The sequence below is a fragment of the Excalfactoria chinensis genome, chromosome 3, assembly GCF_039878825.1.
Source record: "Excalfactoria chinensis isolate bCotChi1 chromosome 3, bCotChi1.hap2, whole genome shotgun sequence".
Lineage (NCBI taxonomy): Eukaryota > Metazoa > Chordata > Aves > Galliformes > Phasianidae > Excalfactoria > Excalfactoria chinensis.
Genome location: NC_092827.1, coordinates 57,852,756 through 57,873,269, shown reverse-complemented (window position 1 = coordinate 57,873,269; position 20,514 = coordinate 57,852,756). Strand labels below are relative to the sequence as shown.

At 39.7% G+C, this 20,514-nt stretch overlaps 1 protein-coding gene across 1 annotated transcript in view; it reads right to left on the bottom strand.

Moving 5' to 3' along the window:
- CNKSR3 (CNKSR family member 3) overlaps window positions 1-20,514 on the bottom strand; it is a 139,394-nt gene that overhangs the window by 45,022 nt on the left and 73,858 nt on the right. The window contains exon 13 of the mRNA XM_072331639.1: window positions 11,666-11,680. Within this exon, the coding sequence (XP_072187740.1) occupies window positions 11,666-11,680 (15 nt within the window). The remainder of the gene's footprint in view (window positions 1-11,665; window positions 11,681-20,514) is intronic.

Sequence of the window (20,514 nt, the reverse complement as noted above, 5' to 3'; positions counted from 1 at the left end):
GTCAATAGTTCTAATAGCTCTATAAACTGGATGTCAGTCAAGGTTTAGGCACATTTCATAAAGTGTTGTACATGCAACCAGCATGTTCATACTGTATGAGTTCATTAAAAGTAAAGGACTGCATGAGAAACAGTGGAGAAACGGTAGAGATTTTAACTGAGCAACTAGTATTCTCACACATCTGCAGGCAGCCATAAAGGGCCCAAACGTAGTGCAGTGGAACATTTTATAAAGGGATGTAATGGACCAAAACAGGAGCAGAATAATTTGGTGTGCTATGTAGCTATCTTTAAAACACTGCAAATGTTTCCATCAGGAGGCAAATAGGCCATCATGCAACCACCATCTGAAAGAGGATTTTATCAGAAATCATTGATGTGGGGGAACTGGTGAAAACCTTATGAACTCAGGAATTAGCTGACAGAAGAACAAGACCTCTCTTCTGTTGTTGCAGAAACCTAAGATCAGAGTTCAATTGCTGTCAACCACTCTTCTAGAACTGTATCTCCACAATGCATCTTTGCTGGCAACTCAGCTTATTCCACATACAGACAACGTATTTAGAATATAGACAACTAGAGGAAAACTTTGCATCCCCCTACAATTGAGTATGCTCTGTGGCACTTTAGAGCACAGCTTCAATCTTAGTCTCAGCAGGGGGGAAAGTGCTTTAAGTGTGCTGATTGTGTATCTGGGTGCAATCCATAAGATCCAGATAGAGGCACAAGACAAAATCATACCTGAAAAGAACCCCCTTCGGTGCACTAAATTTCTAGTACATAATAATAATAACACTTTCTGCTTCTCCACTCCACCCCCTTTACCTCATTTCCCAATTTCCTACTTGTTTTTAACTGAAAAGTTATTCAACAGCAAATTCCTCCTTACCACAAACATCTTCACACTGTTGCTTTCTGAGAAAATCTGACTATTTGACACCATCTTTGCTCTCCCTGAGCTTTGTGAGATCCACACAAATAATTTGATTGTACTAGGGAGATATAGAAAGCTCAGACACACAAATTAGTATGTCTGCTAAGACATACTAACTATTGAGGAGATTTAAGCTAAACTAAATTACCTAGCAGCAGCATTTGCTTTAGATTAAGAGAAAATAAGCACAATTAATATGACTCAGCTCATGCAGTATTTTGATAGTGATTTTAGCAAAAAAAGCTATTCCTAGAGGAAACGCACAGACTTCAGTGCACCAAAGAGTAAGAGCCTGAGTTCTCTTGAGACCTTGCAAGAAGAGGAAAACAAAGAAGCTACAGAATGTACCAGAGAAGAGAACTATTTAAAATTATTTACAGTTTTACCACACAAAATATTGTTAAAGTAGTTGTTTGGTGAAGAATCAGTAATGAGGATTACAACTTATTCATTTCCATTATAACAGACTGTTTGTGAGGTACTGTAAGATCACAGAGGAAAAGAGAAGGGAATTCTGCTCCCAACAACTTCCAGTTTAAGACAGGTTACAACAGGAGGTTATAGAGAAGAGCCAGACTTCCAAGATAGCAATGAGACAATAGTCACCAGAATCATGTGTTAGGTTTCAGATAGTGTCAAGTTTTGTGTTAGCTGCCTTAGGGGCTTAGAAAAATAATAGGTTTAGGAGTGTATGAAGGCATTGTAAAAAGGGAAATAGATAATTCAAAATGAGAGTTAAAACTCAGTTTATGTAAGACACTGTCCAGAAGTGTAAATAGTTTGGGAGACAAAGAAGCAGAAAAGAAAATGACCACTGCAGCTAGTTTCTAAGTTTATATGAGGAGGTGAAATTGTTTTTGTCAAGACCAGAGAATTTCAGTAAACAGAACATGAAATAATGACAACTTAGATGACAGTTTGTTTGTGTGCATGGAGAGTGAAAATAGTTGAAAGAATGAGCAAAATTAGCCATAGCTTGGAAACAAAGATGGAGAACTGAAGAAGACACTCAGAACATAATTTCACCATCAGAAGTGAGAGGGGATGACTTAGCAAATGCCGTGCTCAGTTCAGCTAAAGGCTGAGCCACAGCATATCAGAGAGACAGGACAAACTCTGCCAGAAAAAAAAGGACAGCTTTGTTTTATGGGAGTAGACCTTCTCTTTAAGAATGGAGAATCCACACACACACTGATGTTTGTGAACAAAATCACTCAAAGGGCAGAGGAGAAATGGATCAGAGGACAGGATTATTTAGAAGACCAAACACAATATTTTGGGATATTAATAGCAACTCCTGAAAGACAACTAGTTTGTCTCAAAAAACAGATGGAGAACTTCTGGCAGTCAGAGTCATAGAGAGTAAGTAAGTAGAGATTCTCAGAAAAAGAGTCAAATATAAGTGTCAGGATTAAATGATGGCAGAATGAAGACATTTTTGTTGACTGATTGCACTTAATTAAAGAAATAGTAATATACGAGTTGAGAAAAAGGAGAAAGATTAAAGGAGGTTTCTAGGGAAAAGGAATCCTCATTCCTCAATTGAGGAAGCCATATCTGCAGGCGGAGCAGTTGAAAAAGGGGTGCTAGTAGGTGGGACAAGGCTATGGCACTTTGTTGATTTTTTCTCCTTGGAAGCAATCAGCAAGACCTGTCTAGAGATGAAAAAGACAAGAACATGGGGACAACTGAAGTATGAATTGGCTATGCCAGAGGCAGGGGATGAAGCTCAAGGAGGACAGACATGCTTCAGAGGAATTCAGACTATTCATGGAACATATCCAGAGATGCCCCACAGCAAAAGCAAAAGAAGCAGATGCTGGAGGGCAGCCAGACTGAAACTTGATGATAGGAAAGAGAAGGGAACAATTAGAGAGTACAGGAGGCTGCAGAAGAGAAATATTTTTAGAAATGCACGTCACTAAGGCATAAACACATATAGACACTTTGAGAATGACAGCTAAATGAGCTATGCCTTTAACTTCATGCACTGCTTTTCAGAAAAATCCTTAAAAGACAGAAACATGGCTCTGGTTCAACCAAGAGACAAACTGAGATGCAGAAAGGGGTAGTATACGTACATTACCTCAGTGCCCATCTCCCTGCTCAGTGATTGTGTAACCACGTGCATCATGATTTCATTAGCAGTAAGCGATGCATCAGGCAGGACCCTTTGTCCAGGCCCATAAATAGTACTAGCTACATTAGCCATAAATAGTACCAGGTACCTTAGCAGATGGCTGAGTGATCCTTTGAAGACATCTCCTTGCACAAAATAATGAAACTATTCGACCTGTCATTTAGAAGCACAGCCCTCTGCAAAACATTCTGCATTACTGCTTCTACGTCCAGAGCCAACAGCAACTGAAAATCTGCTCAAACCTCACCACGGCAAGCTGATTTGCACCGTGTTCCTTATCTATAATATTTATTAGAGGGAGCACACAATATGTCTTCAGTACAGTTTCTTGATGCACTACCACTATGTCCTTATCTAAACGTATCTTCATCCCATTCATTCACAACCAAGTCACTTTTTTTATTTTGCTAGGACACATACAGGCATGCAGAAGGGGTGGGCAAGAGGGTCAAGTGGGATCACTTTGCCACCTGAAATTAACAAGGACAAAATAGATCAGAGCAGTTTAACCATCACTGAAGCTCTCTAACCCATGCCAACTCAATTACTTCCCCAGTAGACTCTGCAGCAAACACAGAGATCTTGGAGTGCCTGCCTTGCCGGACATGCAGTACCCTGCTGCTGCACACATTTGGGGAAGTACACTCAAAACTGAGAAGCAAATGTTTCTTTCTGAACGCTGGACAGCCTCAGAAGAAATCAGATCTCCCAGTAAGCATGAGGACAAGCAGCAGGCAGCATGCACAAGAAGCTCACGAGGACATTAAAAGCCTGGTATAACTGACTCTTGCTATTTACTGAACAAGACAGGGCTTTCTGTCACCCTGTTTCTTCCAGGATTCCATGCAGGTGCAGTCCTGGAGCACATATTTACAAACAGTACACATTTTAATGTGCCATTTCACCTTCTCGTGCTATTAAATCAGGATGACCAGTAAACAAAAAGCAAATGCTGTGCCACTGTGAGTACCCACTCCTCCTGCTCTGAGGAGTAAACTTCTCTCTTATGTGGCAGTGAGTCAGAAAGCAGGGAAAATTCAAAGTAGCGAAGCCTCTGAAAGCAGAGACCTTCAAAACCTCTGACTCAAGGCACAACGCAGGACTGCCTCCTACTCAAAGGGTGTGCACCCATGTCACCAGAGTCAGCACCTATAGAGGGGCACAGTTTCCTTATCAGAAAGAGGCTTTTTGCCTCTAGAAACTGTAAAAAAGTCACCGCAGGGGAAGGTACAGAAAGAACATTTGATGAGATGATTACCAAAACAATTCCTCTCCTATTTATGAGTTGTTGCAAATCATTAAAAAAAAATGGTGTAACTAGCAGACCAGGAAATTCTATTGAATCGAATTGCATCTCCTGAGCAGAGACAATGAGCCTTCTGAGGACAGCAATTAATATAACTGACCTCACTGGAAAAAAAAAAAAAAAAAAAAAAAAAGGTTTAAACCTACAGCCCAAAAATGACTTATTGAAAGTAAACAGGTAAGAAAATGATTAAACAAAGTGTTAATCTCAGCTTCCACCAGAGGAGCATTCTGTGCAAGAAAACTGGAGTCCAGAGATGTAGTTAGTATTTTGGGTTTTGTGTTTCATGGCAAAGGACAGAAGACAGTAATTCCAGATGTCCTATTTTTCATAGTGAGAGTGAACCTATTCACATAGTACTTTCTCTCCATCTTTACTGTATCTATTCATGTCTATGAGAAAAACATTAAAATTAATGTATTCCAAGATCTTTTCATATTGAAAACATCAGTCTATCTACCCAGCACTGTCACCGCAAAACATAACATTCTACCCCCATATTGCACAGTACATACTCTACAGATGATACTAGATTTGTACAACTTTAAGAACCCAATATCAATAAAGGAACTGCTGTTTCCATATTGCGTGCTTCTTTTCACAAAGATCTGATCTGCCTGATGCAATGATGACTACACTGTCACTCTGACCTTTTCTGGATCTCTTTGAAACATAACTGAATTGAACTTGTCAAAAGCAAAAATTGTTCACATGCATCCTGACACTTGTCCTCACTCCGTCCATCATTCCTGATGAACTCATTATTTTTAGGTAACACGTTTGCTTTTTTAAACTACATCAGAGGAAAAGGGGAAGCATAAGATGTTTTACGCAGCCATTTATAAAGAATAGAAATTACGTGCCAGCGTGAACTTCCCTTATTGCACCAAGTAAATGTTACTTCTCATCTGCTAAAACCAATCTTTTTGTTTTAAGAAGAAAGAAAGAAAGAAAGAAAGAAAAGAAAGAGAAAAAAAAAAAAAAAAAGAAAGAAAGAAAAAAAGAAAATACATGTCACTAGGCAAAAACAACTACGTCCATCACTTAAAAGGAAAGAAAGAAGCCACAGCCTTACCAACGGGGAATTCTGACGAAGAGCCACACTTGTCCTGTCAACTCCCATCCCTCACGAAGCAGAGAGAAAACTCTTACAGGAATAAGTTGCAAAGCTGAAGTTGCCCAAGAGGAAACTGGTGTGTCTTTTACAAGTCATGACTATGCAAACCACAAGCCAGGCATCAAAGTAAGTGCTAAAAGCCATGCCGGTGAGAGCCATTAACACTGGAAACAAGCTAGGTAGAAGTAAAATTGAGCATGGAACGGAAAAATAAATATTATCAGATAGCTAGATTTAAACACATTGTTTCACAAACAGAAATTGGTTAAAAACTTAGAATCAAATACATCTGAAAAAGGCTCTGAGTGCATTGTGAGAGACAGGAGAGCAGGGATAGGAGCTCTGTAACAAATCCCACTGTGCAAGTCTCAGTACAGTCTCAGCTGCTGACCCATTCTTCAGTTGTCCCTTCAGCCTCACTCTCCTAGGGGTCCTCCAAGGAAGAACCCTGCACCCAGAGGTCGCACAGCAGCCTAAGCCCAGACATGCTGAGGGAAGCCCTCGGGACAAAAGGAAGGATGGGTATGAAGCACAACCGGTTTGTTTTTTCTGGGTCACCTACAAGGTGTGTCCCAGGAAACAACATCCAAATAGGGATGGGGCAGACAGCAAGGTCTGCAGAGGAGCACAGGCTTCTAACAGTTTTGCACCAATGATTTTTATTTCCTATTTTTCTTTTTTGAGTACCTGTTGCACTGGCAAATCAAAATGAACAGCCCTACCAAAACATATGGAGCAGGTGCTTCAGTAAGTTACATTTTTATTAGTCCTAGGAGACAAAGAAAATAATCAGTACCTGCAGCTTTGGATGCTTTCCTGCCTTTTCTGGCCTAAGTATTCAATAGTTTCAGTCATGGGTATATAGACTTACAGAACAAATCAACAGGTAACAGTAGCATAGAAAACTAAATTTTAATTACACTCTTTACACTGTTCTTTACCTATTTCACATGTTAAATTAGTCTAGAATAGACAGAATGTGCACTGGTAAGTCTTCTTCAAAGTGATGAAATCATTAGAAATAAGGTAGATTGTCTCATGCTTTGAAGTGAACTTTCCTTTCTGCTCTGAAATATTACAAACACGTTTCTTCAAAGCAGCACGGAGTTGTGCTGTCTAGGGATGCTCAGGATTTCCTCAGATCTCTCCCTGCTGTGGCAGGCAAATTCCAAGGTCCACAGGGAGGTATAGGAACCACCCAGCGGTCTGACTGCTTTACTATTCAACACGATGAAATTACAGTGCCACCTGTAGGACACCCCGAAGAAATTTAATTTGGGCCTTCCTAATGGCACAAATGCCAGCTGCTGTAATTATAAGGCTTTCTAGTAGTCTTGGCAGAAGCATAAGTACATAGAAATCAGGTGAGTCACGTCAGTCTATAGGGAGTAACTGGAAAACCTGGTTCACACTGAGAAACACACGCTGTTTTCAGTATATCAGAGCACCCAGACAAAGATCTTCTGCCACTGAGATGAATTTTTTGTGGGATGAGAACATACTAGAGCAATGAGCTCACTGGCTATCTACCATGTGCCTCTACAGTCAGGAGATTTGGAGAACTGCCATATTTTCAACAGCACCCAGCCAATGCACCAATCACCCTAAACACACATCTGAGGAGAGCTTCCACTGCAAGCATTCTGTCTCTTTTTTTAATCCCCCTTACAAAGCACAAGTAAATCATTTTGCTTTAAGTCTACTTTTTAGCTGTCAACCATGTAACCATATGCTTTATACTTTTGTGACTGGTATTTGTGTTACAGGCATATGGTATTTTGCATCAACTTTGGGAAGCACTAGTTAATCCTTCAGAAGACAATGATAAACCTACCTTTTTTTGTCTCTCTTTTTTTCCTGTTTACCACCCATTTTCTACCTTTTCTAACACTAAGATGATTCCTGTAAAAACTTCTCTCCAACATATCATCTGAAGATGCACAGTAAGACAAAGTTAAGTGTATGAACTTTTGTAGTGAAATTTCCATTAATAACGTTTGAAGTGGAAAATACTCAATTGGTTAACTTAATGGCTCTGTTGCTGAAAACATCAACTTAAAAGAGAAGGAGTAAAACACGCTCAAACACAGCTTCTTCTTAATGTGCAGCTGTAGTCAAAAAACAGAACAAAATGTTCAGACAAATGAGGGAGGGAATGGTGAATAATATAATAGGTGTAGGAATGCTTTTGTGTGAATCAATGACACAGCCCAGTGTAAAATAATCATCACCGATATATGATGGAAAGAATATCGCGATACTAAATATTACTGAATAGAGTGATCAAGAATTGTCAGAAAAAAGGTCTCGTACCAAAAGGAACTTAAATAAAAACAGCTTTGTAATGTGAAACAACTGATAAGAGAGTAACATAAATATTTAAAAATTATTATTTAGACTGGGAAATAAATCTCTTTTCTAGTCATACAAAGCTAAAAGCAAAGGAAGCAGGTGAAACAAATAGTTAAAAGTGATGAACAAGATGGAGTGAACGAAGGGGATTTTTGGCACATTGTTTGGAAATCATCACTCCAGTACACTGAGTGTGAATGTTGGTGTAAAAGCGAACTTGTTACTTTGTGAAGCAGATCAAATAGTGAATAACTGTGTAGAGAAAGCAGCAAATAAGGTTATTTCCAGGAACATTATGTTGACATATACCTGGCACTGGATAATTTTATTCTAATTATTAGCTTCTCGCAGACAAGAGTAGAGATGAAGAGTAAGAGACTGCCACTAACTTCTGAGGGATGATGCATATCACAGGTAGAAAAAGTTCAATAGGCTGAGTGATGTAAGGAGTTAAAAGGTAATGCTGAAAATTGTGCATATGTACATTGAAAAAATCAATAGGACCCTGTCTGAGGGAGTAAGTGGGGGGACTGGGACAGAAGGGAGATTTCTGGAATCCTGAGACCCACAGGGAGTCTCATGCTAATATCACTACAAGGACACACAAAAACTTGAAAAGGGCATTATATAGGAATTCCCAGTTCTCGTTAATCTGACAAGCTCCTTGTGAAGAAATGATTTAAGAAGCAGAATAACCAGAACCGTATGCACCAGGAACATGAGGGCATCTCACAGATTAATCTACTTCTCTATCATATTCTTACAGCAGATTTCAAATTTGTTTCATCAGGACATTGCATAGGAGAAACAACTGCCAGGTTGAGAATTCAAGATATGGTACTTTTATTTATCTCTTCGGGAGGAGCATCACAGGAATAAGAGGAAAAAAAAAAAAAAAAAAAAAAAAAAAAAGTGACCCAAGTTACAGATTTGCAATAGAATCTCATTAGATAATGTGCCTTTCTAATTAAAATTATTCTGTTAATCTCTGGTTTCCACCACGTGGGAAAATAAGGTATCATTCTAGCCTTCCTTTGCCCATTCAGCCAAATAAGTATCTGATGAAGGTACAAATAGGTACTGGAAAGCAACAGAAAGCAAATTACACATCACTTATTAAAATATATATGTATATATTGGTTGCGTGATGTCTATCTCAGGCTTGAGACCACAAGTGAAAGAGATGCATCTCTGTCAAGCAGTATGATTCATACTTGCCATACCCGACTGTTACCTGCAATGTGCCCTTGCTGGCACTTAACGTCTGTGATAGAAAGCTACCAACTCCCACTACCAAAACACGTTCCCCTAAGCAGTAAACCTCTGTGAAGGTTTTTTTCCATTTTAACTTGTCTTATAAAGAAGTGAATTTGAAGCTGAGAGAACTGGGAAGTCCTTGAGCAATCTGGAGTTGAGAGAATAGTGAGATGTCAAATGCGTATCACTCCAGCTTTGTATTCCTTTCTCCCCAGGACCACATTAACCTTGTGGGAATATGATTTTGCAGGAATACAGGGAAATTAGCTGTGTATTTATCTCTAACTTTGAGAATGAAATGCTGATAGACTACACAGAACTGGCTGCCTTGGGGGGGGGGGGGGGGGCCAAGCACGAAGAGGCTCCCACCCAGATCTGACACTAACTCACCTCTTGACTCTGAACTGACACATCCACAGCTCTACCTCCACACTTTTAAAGGAGGCATACAGTAATCACTTACATTAGAGGACTGTTTAGAAAATTCACTAATACCTCTATTTTGGAGTTCTCCAAAATGAATAGGAGGACAGTATATTAGCTATCTTTTCAATGACACTGAAAAGAGAAACAGAACAGTTTCCAGAAAAGTGATCAGAGAATTGCTTAAACTGACTTAAAAACAGATGATTGCTGAAGTTAAATATTATACAGAGGTTTTATTGCAGCACTATACTAACCAAGGAGTTTAGCATATGTACAGGATTCTAAACCCTACTATTTGTTTTAAAGTCATTTCTTGCACAACTTTATGCCAACACTTTCCTTTCATCTTTGAGAAAAAGCCTTTTGCAGTTCTGGTTGTATTAATTTTGTTGCTGCACAGAAAGAAAAAAGGAAAGAGGATCTTTATACAAATTTTCATATTAAAAAAACTGGGGATAAGAGGGGATTTGTTGAATGTAGTGCTTTCCTTGAGAGGGAAAAATTAACCAACTGAATACACCCTATAAAGATGCACTCTGAAATTCCTGAGGCTTGCATATCCATATACTTGTAAAGAACACAAAAGAAGGATGTTTCATCCTAAGTGTAAGATCAATAAATAGATAAAAAGCCAGTGCAACTATTTTTCTTTATCACCACATTTAACAGTTTGTCAACAATTTATCAGTAAGTAATAAGCAACTTGGATGTAACTTACCCAGAGTGCACTGAATTCCATCATCCTTTGGGATCTGCTGCATTTAAAAGTAAAATACTGTCCTTAAACAGCTATAGAAAATGTAGAACGTGTTGATTGCCTTCAATACTTTAACTTGTAAAAAGTCATTTTATGTAATAGCAGCAAGAAGATGCTGACTTATTTCCATATTTTTACTTGCACACTTATTTCTCAAGTAATGTTTTTTAGAGATTGTACTGTCCCTGGGTGTAAATGCTCCATCTCTACCATTTAGATTGACTGAATTAAATTCTCTCCCAACACACTTTGTGTTATGAGAGCAGCCAGCTGCTGAGCCCCCAGACCCTCAGGCAAAGTGTGTCATACTACAGTGCCAACATGTTTACCAGGAAGTGCTCGAACCTCAGTTGCGTGCTTGCTTTTCCCCAGCATTTTGTGCTGAGGTTGCAGAGCAGTTGCATTTGCTGCTTCCTCTTTCTCTCTTTTACACCCCCACAGAAGTTATACCCAGCACAGCAGCCCATCTATGAGCATGAGAGGGTGAATGTTTCTCCCTAGTCACTCTTTCTATCTAGCTATAGCTTTTAACATTCCTGCACTCTCTCACCCTATCTGCATTTTTCATCAACAGCCAATCATATAAAGGTGAGATAAGAGAATTAAAGCATTTTGTGATACATCATCATAACTGTTTGAGTCATTGTGGTCTAGTGATTAAAGTCTCCCTCTGTATTTTACATAGGCTTCTTATGCTAGTATTTAAGCACTAAGGTTCAAGAAATATCTGGTTTTTTTACCAAGTAATCTTTCTCTAGATTAACATGCACCTCAATATGGCATTTTGCTGTGGTACTACATCTGCAGATCTCCATACAGTGTGAGGAATACAGCTCAGTGTTGAGCCGATTCTATAAAAGGAAAGTGAAAAGTTAGGACAAGATTATACCCTGGTGGTTAAACTGAACAAGCAAGGAAAAAAAACCCAAGAACTTGCGCTATAACTCTACCAGAACAACCACACTGCTAAATATAGCAAGTCTGTGCAAAAGCACAGAAAGCTTCCTATTCAGGCACACTGAGGGTATCTCAGTGGTTTTTGCATAGTGATAGGGGAGCAACTGCTTAACTGAGTCGCAAAAAAGCCCTCCAAATTTCCATTGATTAAGGAGACAGTGTTTTCTGCAGTACTGCCAAATAATTAATTTTCAAGCTCCTCAACAGCAGAAATTTATTTTTCTTTCATACCAGAATGGACAATTCATTGGGCAAGGTCATCTGAAAGCAGCAATTTGAAAAGAAATTAAAGAGCCCATCCACTGCTGTCCACCCGCGCAGCCATCGTGACTCAGTGCTGTTCCTACGCACTGTCCCTGACATTTCAAGCAGGGCTCAAAGCTCCTCCATCCCACCGCTACTCCTACAGAGCTGTTCTACCACTAGAAACAACTGCTGAGACCCAAAAACCTCACAACACAAGGCTTTGGTCATAACAGCACTTCAGCAAACACTTCCAGATAACCTTATGCATTTCAGTATCGGTAGTTGCTCTTAAGTTTTTTTGTCTAATTAGAAAAGAGACAATGGGGACAAAATAGATGCCATGAGCAGTGCACTTGGTACAGCCCGGTGCTACAGCAAGGCTCTGCAAGGAAGATTACAAGCAGCACAGGAGAGGCCCTTCTGTAAGTCTTTATAGTATTAGAGAGATGTCCAGTATTAAAACAAATTTCCTTGAACAATGCAAAGCCCATGTTAGTCCATGCTGACTACAGATTTCATTCCCAGCACTTTCTTATGCAGAATCTTGGCTGTTATGTAAAAAGAAGTATGGATAATCTGTATGCCCCAAAGGGATGAAGGAGGTGAAGTATCTGTATCTTTGATAGTGAAGAAAATAGATCCTATGGCTTTGAGTCTTTACACGTTTTGGGTTTGGATAATCTTTTTCCTTCCTTCCTGAATTGGATGAGAATCAAAGTAATCCCAAACCCACTCTTTGACAGTGGTCAACAGCAGGAGCTAAAGCAGAGAGCAAAGGAACAAAGAAAAATGTGAACTGAGGACCTGCATGAGCACATCAGACCTTCCACAGTTTGGGGACATCCTGAAGGTACTTTAGCACAGCTTTGTCATGTGCAACAACTCTTAACTATTCCTCTTTCTATTAAATTATACTACTTGTTTTTAGAAAGATTCTTACTTTCAGGAAAAGAGAATCCACACCAAGTCCTCAAATTTAATTGTGTGGTATGTGAAAAAGTATTTACTTTTTTTTTTTTTTTTTAAACACACTGTTTTGTTTGTTTGTTTGTTTACTTAGGTGAAAGATTTTAATTCTTGTATGAGGAAAAGTGAACATTCATAACCAGGTAACTGTCTCTGTGCCTGCCACAACTGGTAGTCATTTATCAGATCACATCTCAGTCCTCTTTTTGAATGCACCCTGGTGCAGTTGAACTCTACCTCCTCTTTTCTGTACCTTGTTTCTGATCTTTGTTTTCCATGTTTTAATTAGTTGTTAATTCACAAAAAACACTTCTCTTATCTTGTGGCTGCTTAGACACCACAAGTCTTTTTGCAACATCTCTGCCAGATGATATCTTGAAATCCACATCCACTGTACTAATGTGTACATCAGCAAGTAGTGCAATAGACCAGTGAATCTGTAAAGCAAAATGGAAACTGAGGATCTGACAAGTACTACTAATGAGCAGTAGCCATAGTTTCATGGACTGATCAGCACTGCACTTCTGGAACACATCTAGTTTAATTTTATTCAAAGGATACTAACATTGCATAATGTCAGAGTGGTCTATTGTGAGAATCATAGCAAGGTGAGTGGGGATAATCAGAAGATGTGCTTCCTAAATGCACTTCTCTCAAAATCATAGAATGGCTTGGGTTGAAAGGGATCTCAAGGATCAAGTTTCAACTCCCCTGTCACAGTCAGGATCACCAACCTCCAGATTTGGTACTAGACCAGGCTACCTAGGGACCCATTCAACCTAACTTTGAAGACCTCCAGGGACATTCACACCCTCTCTGGACAGCCTGTTCCAGAACCTCACACCTCTATCTCTGAAGAACTTTCCCTTAACATCCAATCTAAACCTTCCTTCCTTGAGCTTAAAATCATTCCCCTGTGTTCTGTCACTGTCTATTCTTGTAAAATGTTTATTCCCCTCCTTTTATAATCCCCTTTTAAATACTGGAAGGCAGTAATGAGGTCACCCCACAACCTTCTCTTCTCCAGGCTGAAGCTCCAGCCCTCAGCATATCTTCATAGGGGAGGTGCTCCAGCCCTCTGATCATCTTTGTGGCCCTCCTCTGAACCCTCTCCAGCAGCCCTCTGCCTTTCCTGTATCAAAATCCCCAGACCTGGACTCCAGATGGGGCCTCATGAGGGCAGAGTAGAGAGAGGCAATCACCTCCCTGCACCTGCTGTCTGCCCCTCTTCTGATGGAGCCTAGGATACCATTTGGTTTCTGAGCTGCAGGAACACACTGCAGCTCATATTTAGTTTTTCATCCACCAGGACCCTCATGTCTTTCTCCACAGGACTTCTCTCAAGGAGTTCTTCTGCCAGTCTGTATATACATCGGGGATTACTCTGACCTAAGTGCAAAACCTTGCACCTTGCTATGTTGAATCTCATTAGTTTCACATGAGCCCACCTTAAGAGTTTGTCCAGGTCCCTCTGAGTGACATTCCTTCCTTCTAATGTGCCAGCTCAGCTTCATGTCATCAGCAAACTTGCTGAGAATGCACTTGAGCCCATCACTAGATGAAGATGCTGAAGAGCATTGGTCCAAGACAGACCACTGGGGGGACACTGCTCATCACCGGCCTCCACCTGGACATAGCAATACTGACTATGTATATTCACTACTGTAACAGTACTAATAATATTCACTATTCACACTTTTGATCTGATATAACCCACCTACAACAACACATACTCCTTTACTGGATGCACCTTCACCCTAGGTTTGTTCACAAATCCAAGGAATTCTGGGTTTGTGAAGAATGTCTTTTTCACCCCAGAAAAACAAAGCTAGGATTACTTATCCATGATGAGTGTGAATACATAAATACACCTGGTTATTAATTTGCCACTGTCTATTCTCATGGTGTAACCAAAATATATAATTAATAACCTTGTAACTAATTCAGTAAATAGATTACATACTGTGGTAGGTAATTCAGCATTTCTCTTTCTCACCTGCTTTAGGACCTCAAACGAATGCTGCCAACTCCTAGTGATCTATCAGCCTCTTTTACTTTGTTTTAAAAGATCCTCTCTGGTAGTATTTCAGTTTGAAACAGTTCTACCAATTTCTCACACACAAAATATTCTCCTCTAGAAAAATTTACTGCGAGGATTCATTTAACATTGTTTCCTTATGTCTTGTTCATCTCTTCCTCTCCCTACCCAACAGTCCTCAGAAGGAAAATGTTAAGTGCTGTTTGCTCTCTTAGAAATCCCAGACTGGAAGATTAATTCATAATAATAATAATAAAAACAAGAACAGCAATGACTTGATCTTGGGACAAGGCTTGGAGTGCAGCTCACCCTGCAGCAGGCAAGTGTCAGGGCTATGCTCATTTGGGAAGCACTGCTGTACCCCAGCAACAACTGCTATTCTCTCTTGCTATCCAAAGCTCCTGGTTTAATAAATATTATGTATGCATACATATATTAAACATACTTGTGCAGTGGTGTTCTTACAAAAATCATTCTACCCCTTCCTTTAGGCTGTCTGCCAGAAATACACAACTGCAGCAGTTCAAGTTTTCTCTCTAGTCTAAGCTCACATTAAAATCTGAACCAGCATATGACCCGGCCTCCTCCAACCATACAGCATTTAACTATTATCGCCATGGAAGATCAGCATTAATGGCACACATCCTGTTCCAGCCACTGTATTATGGCTGGATTAAGGGCCATTTAAAAGAAGCCACTCTCAGGACATGACAGCTGGCAGTTTCAGTGAGAGGTTCCCTTGAACCTTTGATACTTTGGGCATAGGTAAGGACAGTAAGGCCCTATGAGACCTCTAGCTTCTGTGCACGCATCCATAAACTCCATGCAACCAAAGCAAAGTAGAAGATGGTCATGCTGGAACAGAATTCAGTTTTGTAAGATGCTCCATTAACAGCGGTGAGCTTAGTTATTTAGATGTCCTTTACCAGTCTTGACTTATTACATACAGGGAAAAATAAAAGCAATATACAACAAAGCATCTTTTCAGAAATAAGTAGAAAGATATTTTGAAATAAGTGCCACAAACAAGTCAAAAGACCATACCACAATCTGTAGAAGAGGACACGCTTGTCTCAGCATTACTATCCAGCAGAGCCTCTACCTCCTGCATCTGCTCAGCCTTCTATAGAAGCAGAAGACAACTGTAAATTTACCTTTCCTTCAGAGAGACCACACACAATGGAGGAAGGCAAGGGAAACATTGCGAACACAGCTTGTATGTACCACAGATTAAACCATTTACTTCCTCTTCTTCAGTACGGCATTATAATCCAAGAATTAAACAGAAATAAGATAAAGACCCTGGCCATTTCTTTCACTGTAAAAAGAAAATTGAATCACCCTAACAGATTGAAGTGGTGATTAAAAACCTTGGAAGAAAATTAGAAGTCATTTTGGACAGAGAAATATCCAACCAGATGTTTTTCTCAGGGATAACTTGCAGACTTATTTTTTTAGAATTCTTCATTAAATACAATTTTGATGAATTTTCTGCAGGCATAAGAACCAAACCAAACAAAGTTCCTTTAGTAACCAAATAACTGGCAGACGTCCCACCGTGTACAACTGAATGAAAATCAGTCATTGAACAGTTTAGAGACTATCAGCAGAGAAGATAGCCTATATGGAGGAAAGAATTAGTTTACAGTTCAGGAGCTTCCATTCCTGAACTTGCTTTGCAGTTCTGAGCAAACTCAGCTGATCTCCATTTCAGTTCCCTTTATCACCCAGTGAAAGTAACAGAGGTTCCCTCCCACATAAGGAAACACTGTGAAGAACAAATGTAAACCCTATAAATGATTTGAGGAACTTGGGCTCCCCAGTTGTTGTGACTACAGTCTCCAGGCACCAACAAAAGCAAGTATGTGTTATTAAACCCCAATAGAGGTCAACCCACCTCATTAGTATCAGCAGTTAACCTTTCCACCAGATACACTACAAAGATGCAAAGACTACTAATTGCTGACCCAAGTCTCATGATTTTAAGCTAGTAAAGATAATGGCATCGCCACAGTTGCAGTTACACAGAAGTGAGCTCTCAGTGCGAGACCAGAAGCCATCTTCTCAAAGAAGTCCTTTTGGTCCAGGTGACACCTATGCTTCAATTGTCAGGAGCTGCTACATAACAGTGTTAATTCAATGCATTCTTGACAGTGATTTTCCTTAGGGTTTTATGCAGTGTCCACTTACCACCCCTGACAGAAGAGCCCAAGGACAGATGTAAACTTCCCCAGTGTACTGATTCGTCTTTAACACATGAATTTCCCACACCAAGCCTACTGCTTTCAAGCCTTTACAGAATAAATTTATGTTCCCTTCCCAGATAAGATGGGTGGCATAGTCCAACCCACATGTTCAAATTCTACTTTCACAACAAGCTGTCTCAAGAAAACATTTGCATTTCTCCCCCTCCACAACCTCCCATTTAGTAATTTCAGACATCGTTAGATAATAAGGGAGTTTCCCCAACTCACCTACTGCTTTCCCTTCTCCTCTTCCCTTATGTCCTCCGAGTCGATGAAGCAGAGGATGTGGATGAATCCCCAGGAAGCCTATGTGAGGAAGAGCAGCAGTCTCTGCTCTGCGTTTGCCAGCAGTGATGCAGAGCTCCCAGACTCAGCAGAGAGATGAGGCAAGAGCTAGTCTGCCTCCACTGCCTGGGGATGCTCCGCACCATGGGCAATTATACCTCTGCTTGTCTACTCTCTTCAGAGAGACAGTAGGAAAAGGCAACTCCAGACAGACACAGATGGTGCTGTGTTTTCTCTCCTCAGTCCTAGAGTCATTCCCTTTCAAACTCCTCAGTGTAAAGGATTGTGTTTTATTTGCTGTCCTTCCATAGTCAGGAAATCCTTGATCTTAGAACCGATCAACTTCTTCTAAGCCCAGAGCAGCTCAGTTCAAGTTGAAAGTGTGACAGATAAGCAGGCAGTTTGCTCTGTCATAGGCCGAGAGTGGAAGAACTGGAAGAGAACTGACATACCAATGACTGCGTAAGAGCTAGTGACAAGTGGCAAATGTCTTGGTGGTTTTATAAGTATCAGTTTGTTTGAGCTCAAGTGTTTCAGAGTGCATTAGAAATTCAGGTTTCCTACGGTTGCTTCCCAATTCAGCATTCATCAAACAGCCAACTCCCTCAGCCAGGATCAAGGTCTCATCATGGTAGATACCAGATAGGTACAAAAGGTGACATCATCCCATCCCAAAGACCTGGCAAAGATAAAGAGGGAATTAGATGATAGTGTTGTTCCTGGAAAGGAAATAAACAAATCCAAACATGCCCCCTCTTGGCCTCTATCAAAATAATGATTATGCGAAGGGGAATGCTTAAAGCCTTGACTGTGTGCAACATGTAAATAAAAATCAAGACTCAGAACAGGAAGATGTTTAGCTAAGTCTAAGCTCCCACATGTAATAATATTCCTGCCTTCTGATTAGAACCAAGAAAATGGCTTAGCATTTTTCTTCTTCTCTAATCTAATAGTCTTTTTTAAATGTGTTTTTCCTCCCTCCTATCTTTTCAGTTGTTTTTATTTATGTAGGCAACCAGTGTGGTCAATTTCAGACCTGTAATATGTGGCTTTCTGACTTGGGGGTTATTCTGAAGGAGTTCTCATGTAGCTGTTATTCCAGCTAAATATTTACACACACATACCCTGTGAATAGCTTTTACTTATGTGCATGGGCAAAGGCTCTGCATAGTTCGCATAATTTTTCAGAGTCAACATGTGTTTCCAATCATTACAGCACACTGAAAATATGTGCCTACCAAACACATTTTAAATGCATTTATACAAAACACTATGTGGTTACCCTTCAGGTGTTTTCTATATATAGAAAAGCTGAAGCTTGGACTTCCTGTTCCCATTTTCTCCCTTTGGAATCTCCTCTCATTATTCATTGTATCCAGGTTTCCATTACAATTCAGATGTACATTATTTTTCACTGGCATTGAATCAACTCAGATGTGAATTCTGATAATATGCACATGTATGATAAAACACAAGACTATCCCCTAAAGAGACATCTGGACTCTCATTTTTTACTTGGTTCAACAGCATTGGTTGTGCAGCAGTGAGCATTATTCTTCTGCTCAGTGTCTTACTGAGAGATCTCAGCTGAAGGTTCTTCAGCGTATCAAAAAAACATAACCAAACATGACTATCAAAGTTTGTTGCCATTATATTCATCATAAATTTATTTTATTTTTTTTTTCTCAAAAAACAACAACAACAACAACAAATAAATAAATTCAATGTTGTCTACCAAAGTGTTTTTAAAAGTCATTTTTACTACAAAGCCCTTCATATAACTTTGTTTTAGCTTGTAGATGAGGCCAAAAAGTCTTTCTGAAAGTTTTTACTGATGGCAAACCCAAAGCTATTTCTTTATAACAAGTTTCACACCCTAACTGTGCACTAAGCTGCAAGAACTCTGACTGTCAAAGGTTAGTCAAACTACTACACCATGAAGGTGAAGAGTCATGGCTAGTTCTTGACTGCTCCACAGCACTGAAGGTGATATTCTTGTAAGGCAGTGTAAGAGTTAACATTACTGTCTCTACCAAGACCTTGATGTTCTTAGTGCTGGGATACCAGATGGCACAGGCAGGTGGCAGGATCCCTAGGTCCTTTGCTCAGAACTCATAAATTCCAAGTTAACAGGTATTAACCCCCGCAATAGCCTTCTTCTCTGCAGGAAATAGAAAATACGTATGACCACAGCCTGAGGATACAAACACTTTAAGAGTAGATGAAATTTAACTACCTCTTGACATAGACTTCAGACTAATCTTATGAACTCTAGCTGTCCTCTAGAAGTCAATAATGCTACATAAATGGATTTACACACTTGCAAAAGCTTACAGGAAAAAGGCCTCAATTAAGTAGATGCCTGAAGTCTTGCTATTATCCATATTTACAGAAGATGATCTATTCAACTTTACATGATAGTGCTCTTTCTCATCTTTATTATCAAGTGGACTTTTTACTGATGTCCTTTGTATGAATACCGGTATTCATCCACAGGGCAATAAATAATCTTTATAACACTGTAGAAGTTTGTCAGAGAGCAGAGAGAGACCCACACAGCTTAGCCAGGCAATCAAACACCAAGAAAAATAAATTAAAAAATAAAAAATGGAACTAGAATTTTCTGAAGGACTTGTGGATCAGGCAAATAGACAATTCAAGATTCAGAAATTTTATGCAATCTATTTGAAATAAAATACAAGAGAAGGCTGGGGAGACCAGCAAATCTAAACTACTGTTGACCACTTACACTTGCTCAAAAACTGAGCTAGCTCAGTAGTTATTACTGTGTTCTCTTACAGCAGTCAATAAAAGACTAACCACCAAAACAGTCAGATGGCAAACATGTGCTCACACAGTGGTATCTAAAAAAATGTTAAATGATATAGCAACAAAACATTGTCAGAAATTCTCAACGAGAGAATAGGATGCATAGATCCATCTGAAATAAACTTATAGGAATGAGAGTGTGCTGTATGTGCAATAAACATTTGTGTCATCACTGACCTCATGCTCTCATTAAAAATCCCATCTTGGTCAAAATCAGCAGGGACTGATGTAGGGTTACAAACAGGAGATCCTGCAGTTTCCAGAAAAGCACCAGATCTCTTCAACTGGGCCACAAATGTCCCTCAGTGTCTCTTACAGTCTCTTAAGGTGTCACAAGCATTTAAAAAAAGGAAAAAAAAAAAACATGGTATTGTACCTTACAGAAAGATTCTCCCCTCCTCCAACCTGCTGGACCTTCAGGTTAACATCACAGGCACAGTGCCTCAGGGCACCAGTGCTGAAAAGATCACTCAGTGTCAACCTCAGAAGTGAGGAGGCCTGAGTTTCAGCCTCCATGCTGGCTTCCCATGCATTAATAAGGTGTTGCGTGGATGAACCTTGCAGACATCAAACATGTTTTGGTGTGGGGAGTTGTCTTTGCTCTAATTTAGAGATCTCATCAAGTATCTTCAGCAACAGCCAGTGCTGAATTACTCAAC